This window comes from Cynara cardunculus, assembly GCF_001531365.2.
Source record: "Cynara cardunculus var. scolymus isolate 2C chromosome LG 11, CcrdV1, whole genome shotgun sequence".
NCBI classification, from domain to species: domain Eukaryota; kingdom Viridiplantae; phylum Streptophyta; class Magnoliopsida; order Asterales; family Asteraceae; genus Cynara; species Cynara cardunculus.
In genome coordinates, this window is record NC_037538.1 from 14,919,628 (window position 1) to 14,933,153 (window position 13,526).

The 13,526-nt window shown below is 37.9% G+C and overlaps 1 protein-coding gene across 1 annotated transcript in view; it reads left to right on the forward strand.

Annotated features, from left to right (window-relative positions):
* Positions 1-13,190, forward strand: part of LOC112522066 (uncharacterized protein At1g32220, chloroplastic-like) — a 24,567-nt gene extending 11,377 nt beyond the window's left edge. Inside the window, exons 6-10 of the mRNA XM_025131136.1 lie at positions 8,054-8,147; positions 9,044-9,123; positions 11,385-11,427; positions 11,723-11,814; positions 12,835-13,190. Of these exons, the coding sequence (XP_024986904.1) occupies positions 8,054-8,147; positions 9,044-9,123; positions 11,385-11,427; positions 11,723-11,814; positions 12,835-13,008 (483 nt within the window). The 3' untranslated portion in view covers positions 13,009-13,190. The remainder of the gene's footprint in view (positions 1-8,053; positions 8,148-9,043; positions 9,124-11,384; positions 11,428-11,722; positions 11,815-12,834) is intronic.
* Positions 13,191-13,526: the final 336 nt, after the last annotated feature.

Below are 13,526 nucleotides of genomic sequence, written 5' to 3' on the forward strand. Positions count from 1 at the left end.
AATTACGGATTTGATTTATATTTATCATTAATTATAGCCGATAGGGTTTCTTTGTACATACCCTATATATAGGGATTTTCTGTTAATGATGAAGGCATCGAGTTTTGCAAATTTTCAAGAACAACTCAACAACTTGTTATCGCTTTTGAGAGGGTGAAAAGCATTGTAGTTGTTTCTGGTTTCAAGTCTAGGATGGGGCACTAAAGTGGAGAAGTGGCCCTTCTCCATAATAAAAAAAGTTAATAAATTAAATTTCATAGTTGCAATGATCAAGTAGAGGATGCAACAAAAAGTATTGGAAAGAACTGGTACGTGGGAAACATTGCTTTAAGAAAGAAGGGTTCGTATAGCTGATGCAAACTGGAAGTTTAATTGATTCAATCAAAGCAATTACAATTAACAAACAACTGAATAAGACAGCCAGCTTTTGAGAGGTTGGGTCTCTCCCAAGGATTTTCCTTGCAAATTATTAAGCAAAAATCCCCATCCTCTCCAACACTCTCCTATATTTGTACTACAGCTAACCCCATAAACGGCTTCCTTGCCTACCACCTAACCGCTGTGACTTTGTTGACTCTCCATGACATTCCAGAAACGCCCTTCCATCATGTTATTACTAAAGTGCCCCTCCATGCTCTAATTCTTCTTTCTTCGTGAATATGTTCATTTAATAGTGGGTCTAACAGTATGTGCATGGAACTGAAATCTTGCATGTTTGTAAGAGCCAATAATGCCATGTGCTGGAACTTTTGTCATTTCTACTAGATGTGTAAACACGGTATTTTTTTATCTTCTATAATTTATTGAGGTGGACACGTTTGCAGGATAGGTAACTTCTCTCTATGGTCATGTTCACTGAACTACTTTTCGATTTGGATCAACTTTAGAATGGACTGAATCATGGATTCTGCCTTATCTAATGATTTGGAGTTGCAACATGATATGGAGTGGCTATAACTGATTAGAGTTTACTGTTTGTAGTTCTCCCAGGGGCTTACAAGAGGCCAAGAAAAAGTACCAATTGCTTTTAGTTATATGTTCTCTTTTTCCCTGTTACTTCGGTGTTATTCAGGATGCGCTACTCTCCTTTGCCTACTTTTCCCAAGTATGGGTCGTTTGACTGTAGATGGTGGTGGTTTGTTTGTGAGGGTTTAGATACAACCGCAGGGCCATAGCATCTGTTAAGATGATGTTTGCTTTGTGGAAAGACTAATATTCTTGCTTGGAGATGCAAATTGTCAATGGTAAAATATAAATAATTCAGGATTTGTGTAGCACCTGATGGTATGCCTAGTGAATTGCCAACTGTCAAACACGAGATGGGCATTAAGTCCTTGTCATTTTGTCTTAAGATATGGATGAACTCAAAAACAAGATGTACAAAGTGAAGTGCAAAGGGGCATGCCATTTTCATATGATGTTTTGGTAGTTGATAGTATTATGATGTGAAAATAGATATCTAGAGAAGCATTTTAGATTTTTATGGTAGTTTTTAAATGCATCATTAGTATCATTTGGAACCCATCCTTTCTTCGGACTGAATCTATTGGGACATGAAAGATGCACATGATTGGAATTAGGGGAAGTCCAGGCCCATGATTGCATTTTGGCAACTGGGTTTATCATACACTATGGTTCACAATCTTTTTTGGAAAGGTGTGATTTTGGTAAAAATTGCTTCAATAAGATTTAGTTGACTTGTATAAAGATACTTCATTTATTAAGGGATATAATACATATTTAAAGGTGTTGGAAAGTATATTAGGAAGTTATGGTGTTAATATTCTGTTGTAATGAGGAAACACTAATTGATTTCCTTAATCTTTTTGATTTGCCTTGATCCTTTCTCTTTTTAGGTAGCTTCTTGTCTATAAGTTGTTTGTATTCTCTATTTTGTAAAGATAACAAAGAAACAATCTTTCTTGGCCTCTTTGTTCATGGTATCAGAGCCTAGTCGATTTCCTTGATCCTTCATCTAGCTGGCCTGTCGGTAGAGTAAGCTGGATGTGCTAGTCAATCTTGTAACCCATGAAAGCTCAAGAAAGAGAATGTCCTCTCAAGTTTGGTCTTTCAACCACCTCCTTAAAAATCACCTGACATTAGTTCCAGAAAGGGATAGAACCTGGACTGGAATAAGAGAAAGGMGGATCAAAGTGCAATTCATGAGAATGTTAATGCTTTTTGGGCAGGATGAGGTGAAAGAAGAAGACATGGCAAAGTGAGGTGGACAAGGGCCGCCACCAACCCAAGCGGTAAGACACAAGATATCTCGACTCCTCACATGCGATCCATGGCACGCGAGTCTCCAAGAGAGAGAAGCACCCGATCCCACTCATGATTAGAATAATAAAATAAGCGAATTGAGATTACTAATGACGGATGGAGGTTGAGGATAGAACATGTTCGGTAATGGCTGGAGACGACTCTTTTCTCAAAACCCACTCTTCGGTCACCCAGCAAGATCAAAATATACCTAACCCTTCACAATACCCATCTCTCGAAAACCCTTCTCTCCACATTACCCCAAACAAATTCAATGGATCCAATTTTTAGAGAATGGTCCCAATCTATCCTCTTAGTGCTTAAGGGTAAAGGAAAGGCCGGATATGCCACCGGTGATGCTTCCATGCCCGATCCTGATGATCTAAAATTTTAGCACATGGGATGCTGAAAACTTCATTGCTATGGCATGGATAATTAACTCCATGGATCCCATAATTGGTCGAACCTAACTATTCTGTAAGACTGCTCATGAAATTTGGAAGGCTGTCCAAGATCTACTCGGACTTGGAAAATACCTCACAATGCTTTGAGGATAGATCCAAACTTCGAGAACCTAAACAAGGTCCAAAATCAGGCAGAGTATTTTAACTCGTTGACTGAGTTATGGCAAGAAATGGATTTATTCCATAATTTTAAATGGCACTGCACTGCTGCTTATGGTGTTCAATTCTTTAAGATGGTGGAAAAAGAACGTGTCTTTGACTTCCTACAAGGCCTTAACAAAGACTTGCACGAAATCGAGCGAAGGCTACTGGGACAGAAACCATTCCCTATAATTCGAGAAGTTTTTGCTGAAGTTTGAAGGGAAGAAAGCTGAAAAAGGGTCATTTTACTCAACTCCTCTACTGAGCCAAATGCATCCATACTTGGTTCTGCCTTGGCAACTCACCAGCCCAAGCCAAACTGTGGTCCAAAGAACCTGAGAAACAGAAAGGAAGGTGGAGAGCTATTATGGTGTGACGACTGTCAGAGAACGAATCACAGCAGAAACCTGTTGGAAACTCAATGGCAAACCTGCCGAATGGAAGCCAAGGAATCAAAGAGAATCTACTAGAGCTCTTGCACCAGAAGCATCCTTTGGCAACAATCAAGATGGGTCATCTCAGCCTGACTCTTGACCAAGTTAAGGTATTGCCAACCATTCTTAGCCACCAAAATATCCGTATTGAATCAGAAACTACGACTTCCCCTCAAGTGCACCGATGGCTCATAAAGGTACCATCGTTCTTCACTAAAGTTGAGACACATCAAGACTGAATTATTGATATAGGTGCGTCAGATCGCATGAGTGGCAGTCGAGATACCTTCTCCACATATGACACTTGTGGGGATGATATTCACATTAAAGTGGCAGCTGGTCAAACAGTAAAGGCTGAAGGTCGTGGGAATGTAGACATCTTAGTACTAAAATTGAATCAGTTCTACATGTTCTACACCTGAAATGCAATCTTGTTTCAATTAGTAAACTCACCGAAGACATAAATTGTGCAGTAACTTTTTTCCCTTCTTTGTGTGTTTTTCAAGACCTATCTTCGGGGAAGATGATTGGCAGTGCTAAGGAGCGTGATGGCCTCTATTTTCTTCGTGACATGAGTTCCTCCCCACAATCTCCACCTCTTGAAAAAGTCTCATTATCAACTGTGTCTAACTCTGAACTTATTTTGTGGCATAAACACTTCTGTCATTCTAGTTTTCCTTACCTTAAATCGTTGTATCCCCACTTATTCATCAATGAACTCATTTTGTGGCATAAATGCCTCTGTCACCCTAGTTTTCCTTACCTTAAAGCGTTGTATCCCGTTTTCACTTCACAACCACCTACCTAATCAACAGATTGCCCTCAAAACCTCTAAAGCTCCGTACTCTTATCAGCTGCCTTCTAGAAAGTTCTCCCACAGCTCATCTTCTTGATTCTCTACCCCTCAAAGTTTTTGGTTGTGTGGCATTTTTTCACAAGCACAACCTTCAAAACCTCTAGTTTTCATTGTGAACATTGTCTCTAAACAAACTAGAAAAAGCTATTTCCCTCATTTTTATCAACCAACAAAACCATTTCATCTCATTTATAGTGACATCTGGGGTCCCGTTCGAGAACGCTCCCTTATGGGTCTAAGATGGTTCATCACTTTCATTGATGATAATACTCGGCTTTGTTGGGTATACCTAATGAAAGACAAATCAAAAGCAACAAGCATTTTCAAAAAAATTCATAAATATGTTTCCACTGTTTTTCAATCCCAAATCGAAGTTCTTCGAAGTGACAATGGAAAAGAGTATTTCACCCATGACTTGTCCCAGTACCTTGTCAATCATGGGATTCTTCATCAAAGCTCGTGTTTACACCCCCAACAAAATGGGGTTGATGAACGCAAAAACAAACAACAAACACCTTTTGGAGGTAGCTCGATCCTTAATGTTTGCTACCACCATTCCGGCAAAGCTGTTTTCACAGCCGCCTACCTCATCAACAGATTGCCCTCAAAACCTCTAAAGCTTCATACTCTTATCATCTGCCTTCTAGAAAGTTTTCCCACAGCTCATCTCCTTCATTCTCTACCCCTCGAAGTTTTTGGTTGTGTGGCATTCGTTCACAAGCACAACCCTCATAGAGCTAAACTTGATCCTAAGGCAGTCAAATGCATCTTTGTAGGGTACTCCTCCACACAAAAAGTTCTTTACATCATATGATGTCTCCTTTTTTGAAGATCAATCTTACTATCCCAATGGTTCTCTTTAGGAGGAGCATATACATGAAGAAACCAACAATATCTCTACCAATATCATTTCCCCAGTCACACGAACCACCTTCACCACCTTCACCTCAACCTACACATACTTCCCCCTTACCTACACCTACTCCATCCTCCTCCATGAGACTGGGGCTGGCAATGGGTGGGGTAAGGATAAGGTAAAGGTTAATTTGTTATGGAATCCATTTAAAATAGCAGGTAATGAAACGAGTGATTATCCATGTCATAAAATTCTTATCCATATCCATACCCTACTCAGTACTCACTAAGATAATGGGTAACGAAATGGATAGTGGATAAATGATAAAAGAAAATCATTTTGAACTACAATAATATTGTTAAACATCAACACATAAGTAAAATATAAGTTCATAAATATAATCTTTATTTTATATCTAATTTGTTCCAATAAACATTGTGATATTGTTTTAAATATGTTATAGTGTGATATTTTACACAACAATATAAAACTCTGAAGACAACATTTATGTTTGTTTTATTTATTTTTAGCAACCCCATGTTGCTTCTAATTTGATTATCCTAATTAACTCTTTTAGTTGATGAATATGAAAAGAAAATTAAATACCAATTAATATACGTTTTACAACATATAAGATAACATTCTAAAAAATATATTAATATTTAACATTATACAGTTATATGTATGTAATGTATATGTATGTGTGTAGATGTATATATAAACGGGTAATAGGTAAATGGATAACGAAAAACACTTTATCCATAGGGTAACAGATCAATGGATAAAATTTTCTTTACTCATACCCTTATCCAACAGGTCGAACATAACTGGTAACGGGTTTACCCTTACCTATTGTCAACCCTACATGAGACATGATCAAGGAGTACATCAAGGAGGAGAACCTATCACCAATGAAGCACCTAAGGTTTATTCAAGAAAGCCAATTGCTCCCCAAACTGCTCAATCATTAGAATTGGAGGCAAGTCAAATTCCACAAACGAAGATGCGGAGTTGGGGATGATCCAGATCTTCCAATTGCCATCAGAAAAGGAGTAAGAAGTGCACTCAATTCCCTTTGTCTACTCACTTAACCTATGTGAAATTGTCTCATGGTTACATGGCTTTTACAACAAAAGTTGACAGTATAGACATCCCAAAGAATGTTCATAGCGCTCTTCTTGATCCAAAATGGAACGAAGTTGTTGAAGAAGAAATGGATGCTCTCTTAAAGAATAATACTTGGGAATAGTTGATCTTCCACAAGGAAAAAGGGTGGTTGGATGCAAATGGATATTACCGTGAAGTTCAAACTGAATGGAGAAGTAGAGAGATACAAGGCGAGACTAGTGGCTCAAGGATACACCGAAACACTGGGTATTGATTATGAGGAGACGTTTGCTCCCGTAGCTAAGATGAACTTAATCAAGGTATTACTTTCTCTTGCTGCAAACCTTGATTGGGAACTCTATCAACTAGATATAAAAAATGCCTTTCTAAATGGAGAATTGGAAGAGGAAGTATTCATGAAGATACCTCCAGGGTTTCATGATGAAAATACCAAGGTGTGTAGACTCAAAAAGTCCATCTATGGACTAAAACAGTTACCACGAGCTTGGTTCACCAGGTTCAGTTCAGTAATTAGGATAATCAAATGAGAAGCAACTTGGGGTTGCTAAAATATATTAGCTTTCCCACCAATTGTTGTTCATCAAGCAAGGAGAAAGTCGAAAGAGGGTGATTCTCATTGTGTACGTGGATGATATGGTAATCACTGATGATGACCAAGAAGAGATCAATAAGCTAAAAGGTCACTTAAAGATTCAATTTCAAGTTAAACACCTGGGAGCACCTGAAGTACTTCCTTGGAATGGAGGTTGCCCGGAGCAAACAAGGAATATTTGTTACTCAAAGAATATATACCCTTGATTTGCTACGGGAAACTGAAAAAACTGGTTGCAAGCCTGCTAATTGGAAAGAAACTGGAAGGAAAAGGTTATTAATGGTGACACTCTAGGGGACCGGGGTAGATACCAGAGATCGGTGGGAAAGCTAATATATCTCACACTCACAAGGCCCAATGTTACCCATAGTGTGAGTATAATAAGTCAGTTTATGCATTATCCCACTAAAAGACATTTGGAAGCAGCTAACAGAATTTTAAAGGACCTCAAGGAACTCCAGGCAAGGGAATTTTGTTTAAGAAAAGAAAGGAACAAGATGTTAAGGGATTTGCAGATGCTGACTGGGGTGGATCAGAAGATAGTAAGTCCACAACAGGTTATTGCACAAAAGTATGGGGAAATCTAGTTACTTGGCGAAGCAAAAAGCAATCAGTAGTGGCAAGATGCACTGTTGAGGCAGAGTACCAAGCAATTGATCAAGGGGTCTGTGAACTAATCTGGATAGAGAAGCTTTTGAGAGACCTAAAGGTTCCTATCAACAGTCCTATGAAGCTATATAGTGGGAACAAGTCAGCAATAAGTATAGTTCACAACCCTGTCCAGCATGACTGAATGAAGCATGTGAGAATCGATAGGAGTTTTATAAAAGATGAAATTGATTCAGGGACAATTCTGATTTCCATGTTCCATCAAAGCAGCAAGAAGCAGACATTCTTACCAACATACTGTCCAAATCAGATTTTGAAGCTTTAGTTAGCAAGCTGGGAATGATTGAAATCCATTCCACAGCTTGAGCAGGAGTGTTGGAAAGTATATTAGGAAGTTGTGATGTGAATATTCTGTTGTAATATGGAAATCACTAATTGATTTTCTTAATCTTTTTGATTTCCCTTAATCCTTTCTCTTCTTAGCTAGCTTCTTGTCTATAAACTGTTTGTATTCCCTATTTTGTAAAGATAACAAAGAAATAATCTTTCTTGGCCTCTTTGTTCAAAAGGTCTTTGAAATAATATATCACCTCGACCATCAAATGAACTCGTGGTTGTTTTTCACGTTTTTGTGACATACATCTGTTTATGTTTGAGTTGGTTCTTTTTCCCTTTCAATGCACACTTTAATAATCCACTTGACACTTACAGGTGTCTTGTGTTGGTGGTTTTGGTTCCAATTCCTACATGTACAAGATCAATGGAACTGCAAACATCACAGCGATTAGAGCTGCAGCTGAAAAAGGTTGGAGCTGAAACCATTTGGCTTCTATCTAACACTGCTTGCCTCCTCCTGCTTTATTTTGTAGTTTTTTGGATCATTCAGTGAAGTAATAAGTGATAAAAGAAACTCAACAAGCCAAGAAAATAGAACCGATGAGAAAGCAGTCTCTGCATGTAACATTTATGATATAGCAGAAACCAATTTCCCTCTTCTACGGACTTGATTATTATTGCAGAATTTGGTGGTTCAATATGAATGGTGGTCATATTCAGATTCTTTAGATGAGGGATCATATATTCTTAATTTAAAAGGGTCCACAAAAACCAAGTCCTTGCATCATATCTGTGATTTGACAACATATCCAAGCATTACATATGGCGGCCTTTCCACATGATCATCTTTGATGCTAGCACCATCACCTTGTACTACTTTGCGATGTGCGGCAGAATGAAAGCCACAATCAGTAGATCGCCCCGGGGGGGGGGGGGTCCTTGATGGAATATAGACAGAAAAACTAGCAGAAGAACCCACAGAATGGCAGCAGGCCTTGGTACTACTTTGTGAATGTGCGTCAGCTATGGTCGCTGTTTCACAGAGGCAGCTCTTTTGCAAGACCTAACTCTAAGGCTCTTCTACTGTGTAATGGTTTAGGGTCTAATATTGTTCATGTATTACCAAGAAAACCCCATATAACTAATGTAGAAGAGGGGTTCATGGGCCAAAAATCATGAACAATGTATCAAAACAGGAGTACCATTAGATGGAATATAAAGTGAACATAATGGAACTACTATCTTTAACACATAACATGCAAGTAAGGTTCTTCATGCTTATTAGTTATTACATCTAAATGTGTTTCAGAGAATTCTTAGAGCAGTATTGTATTTTGTTAATCCGCTTCTCTTTCTTCCCTGCAGGAGTTAAAAGGTTTGTTTATGTATCTGCTGCTGACCTTGGTGTGGTCAATTACTTTCTACAAGGATATTACGACGGAAAGGTAAATGTGGACCACAGACCATTTGCTTTTAGCAATCATAATTTTGTTGTTGATTCTTAGGTTAATTTGCGCATCTGATAATAAAGCTAAAGTGTGCCCATGATTCATCTAAGAAGTCCATTTTCATGTTGTTTGGAAAATTAACCCGCTGATTAGTCCTTATCTTAAAACGTCGAGTCCAATCTCAAAATATTCCTGTCTATATTGTCCTGGATATCTTCCTTAAATATTTAACCTTCCAGTTAGCTGTGCCCTTGCTCATCTACTTGCTATTTGCTACCTGCTCCTACCCATGCATACATAATCTTAAGGGACTGTATAGTGCTTGCGAGTTCAAGGTCAAATTTTATAGGTAGGTAGTATAGCCTATCACTGTCTTCTAGGAATAATGTTGTTCACAAGAAGATAACATTTATGAGATGAATGTAGCAGAGATACAAATATATACAGCCACACAAGAATATATATATATATGTGTGTGTGTGTGTGTGTGTGTGTATGTATGTAGGATTTGTTGCTTTGGGAAAATGTATGAGGAGGCTATTAGGAGAGTAAGGGTAGACAAGCTAATGTGGTGGAATACGAACGGGGATGAATGACTGGAGATGCCAAAGGAGATGGCCCTATATAGAAAGTCTGGATGAATTCTAGACATATTTCGGATCCCTATTATTGGTTTAGCTTCTCCCACTTTTTGATGGATAGCTTAGACCAACTAGTTTGTGATAGTAGTAACAGTAGTAGCAGTAATTAGTGTTTTAGCATTGTTGTCGATGCAATCTATGAAGACAAGGAAATATCCTGTAGCCAACTCATTTAGAAAATATGATGATACACATCACTGAAATGACTGTTAACCAAATTCGAGCCTTGCTTTTAGAAGTTTGTCAATATATTTGACAACAAAGAGGTATGATCATATAACCTTGCATAGCACACCAGCACAAAAAGCCCTTTCTTTTTCTGTCTCCGGTCAAGTGGCTCCGCTCTTAGGGAGAGAATATGCATAGGAACTGCGGGACCCATACTAAAGGGGAAATGGAAGTGCGCTCGACTGCATACCAGCTGAAAAAGCCTTCGTTCCCATCCTTCGGGTTTTTAACTCATGTAAAGTCCATTCCTTTTTTTTGCCTACTTTTAAGCTTAGACGAAAGAGTTCTGTCATTCTGTGCCACTTGGTTGCCTCAAAATCAAGAAGACGTGCATATATTTTTGTATCTTTCTTCCTGTTCTCTTGTAAGTGAAAATCTCAGCCTGTAATTGATAAACCTCGCATCCACGTCTGCTCACTCACTCTTCTGATGGTTCTTTCTGGTGCAAGTTTTTTGATAATTGATGGAGAACTGTTGGTGAATCCCTGATGACTCTTTTTTAGAGTTACAAATATTTCCTCTGATTTTTGTGTGAATCCAAACAGTCTTAGGCTTCCACCAAAAACACTTCTCTCTTTTCGTTGCCTGTGGACTAGTTTGAGGCTCCCAAGTGTAGTTATTTTGCTTTTTTTAAGCCTTTGGTATTAAAAGCAACGGAACAAACAAAACCACAAATTTGAAGAGATACTGAACCACAAGACTCGCTGATTAAAGATAGGTGTTAAGTACGATGATAGGATTCTTTTTAGTAAACATTGAGGAATTCCAAAGCTTGGCTTAGTGATGAAATTTCCTTAGCCTGTGATCTTCAAACCATTGGTGATTAAGATTTTGAGTAAGATGTTCATGTATGATCCCCATGTATAGACTTTGATATCAGGTCATTAACCAGCACATTTCCCTCGTTGGAAGAATTGCACCTGTTTTATGTAGTCCAAATGTTTAGAACCGAAGAAATGAAAATAAAGAAGTAAATTCCATCATAAAGAGAAGTCTGTTTGGACTTCATTGTAGCATTGGTACCTTAAGGTTTGAAGTTGTTTTATCAATGGGTTTACAGTTCTGATACTAAGTTGCAAGCTTTCCCTTTCCTTTCCTAATCTCTTTTCATAAAAGAGAAGATGCAAATAATGCAATAAGTCGCGTCATAATTGCATAAGTTTCAACCAAGACTGGTTAATTGTATATCAGCAGCATTTAGAGAGCATGGAAACCAAGCCTTTTAACATATTTTTTATACCACATCATCTCACTTTTGATGCAATGGCTTCTATAGAAGTAGAACGAGACCAGTTTTTCTTTCATTAGAGAGGTTGCAAATCTGTAAAAGTATTTCTGATTGTTTTAGGTTGTTTCACAAGCTAACTGATGATTGTAATACTCATGCAGAGAGCTGCTGAAACAGAGTTACTGGTGAGATATCCATATGGACGTGAGTGTTCTCTCATTTTTTCCCACCAAGAAATTCTCTTCTTTAATTTTATTTATCCGAGAGGTGAAGGATAAAAACTAACTGACGACTGTATTTGTCCAATTTTAATACTAGATGACAAATGCAATATTTGTTGGATATTCGAAATTCTGTATCTTTTCTAGTGCCTGCTCTTGTTTTCTGTTGTCGTGCTTCACTTAGTTCAGTTTTCTGTTTGAAACAATGTAACTTACTTCTGGGATTTAATACTAGCCTAACCCTTCAAATGTATGATAAATTATGATTTTCTTGTCAGATGTGATTCTGAGGCCTGGCTTCATTTATGGAACTCGTCGTGTTGGCAGAATGGAGTTGCCTCTGGGTGTCGTTGGCAGCCCACTAGAGATGGTACCTTAACTTTTTCTTACTTCTTGTAATTTATTGATCGCCTAGAACTTTATTACTAGTTATACAAAATCATTATAGAAATGACTAGCCCTCCTTAAATATGAAAGATGTCACTCTAGACTGTTCCTCGTGTTGCCCTCTTTAGTCAGTTTGGCAAGAATGCTTAGACCAACAATCTTATGATATTCTTCTGTATAACTATACATGAGACCATGATATTTTGGTGAAATATTGAGAATATATGGATACAAGGATCAAATTCCATGGTGCCAGAAAATATGGAAGTGCTCTTGTTAACTGTAGACCAACTCAGTTCAAATGACTTCATTGCTGAAGTTAGATATAATTGTTAGAGGCTATCTATTTACCATCATAAGCTTTAAGATTAGGTGCCTTACTGCTTGCCCTTCTCCATATTTGCAAAAATGATGCACCTCTAATCGACTGTCCGCTGCAAACCGAGATCATATGCGAGGGGAAATGTTCAAGCTAGGTGGGCCCTCCACTTACTGGCTTAAGATAAGTTCATACTGCAGAAATTTCTTTGTTTCATGCGTTTGGTATTTGGGACAGGATAGGACAAAAACTTGCTGCCTCATGTTTGTTGCGACAATATACTGGGACAGGAGAGGTCTTGAGTGGGACGAAAAAGCATTTTCTTTTCTGTGGAACAAAAATAGGGAGATGGGGCAAGATTGGTAAATTACTAAACTACCCATGTCAAATTAAAACCCTAAAATCTTCCACAATTCTTTCATCTGCCTACTTCACTCTCGCTAGTCCAGTCCTCTCTGACTACCAAACGTAGACGAGCCAAGTTTTGATGATGCAAGCATGTCACTCTTTAGCTTCTCCAGCCATGAACCAACTTGTAGCTGCAAATTTCTATCCCATGTATCATTCACATCTGTCGTGTTTTACTGCCAATCGGTGACATGCAATACGGACGTATGTAACTGCTATTTGTGTGTGTTTTTTTACTAAGACAATAATAACCTGAAAAACGGTTGTGTTTTGCAGGTTCTCCAACATGCAAAGCCACTGAGTCAAGTTCCGCTTGTTGGTCCACTGTTGACACCTCCCATAAACGTTACTGCTGTAGCAAAAGTGGCTGTTAGAGCAGCTATCGATCCAGTGTTTCCTCCTGGCATAGTTGATGTCCATGGATTAATGCGTTACAGCCACCAGAAGTAACCATTCTGCTGTAGTCTTCCCTGATTCCTTTTCAATCTTTTACATACTGAGAGCAATAATAAATTTAGATCAATGTTTGATATCTCCCCAATTGCATGTATCCATAGTATATCACCTCTTCACAACTCCATTCATAGTTTTTTGTGATACAATCCCAGAGTAAAATATGGATTTCGTCCTTGTGGTTTTGCGTTTTTTCTTGGTTTTGGTCCTTGCGTGTAATATTCTGGTTGTTATTTTAAGTTTATATATATATATATATATATATATATATATATATATATATATTTATATATATATATATATCCTTTTCTGATAAATTGGCTAAACTAACAAAAAATAAAAAAAAAATGGCGTTGAAATCGATTTTTATTGACCAATCAGAATTGCCTCCCAGGATCTATAATTGCCTCAAAAGGTCCAATATATATACATTGTTGGACCTTTTGAATAAGAGTCAAGAAGATCTTATGAAAATGGAGCATTTGCGCATAGAAGATGTAAAACAAATTTTAGGC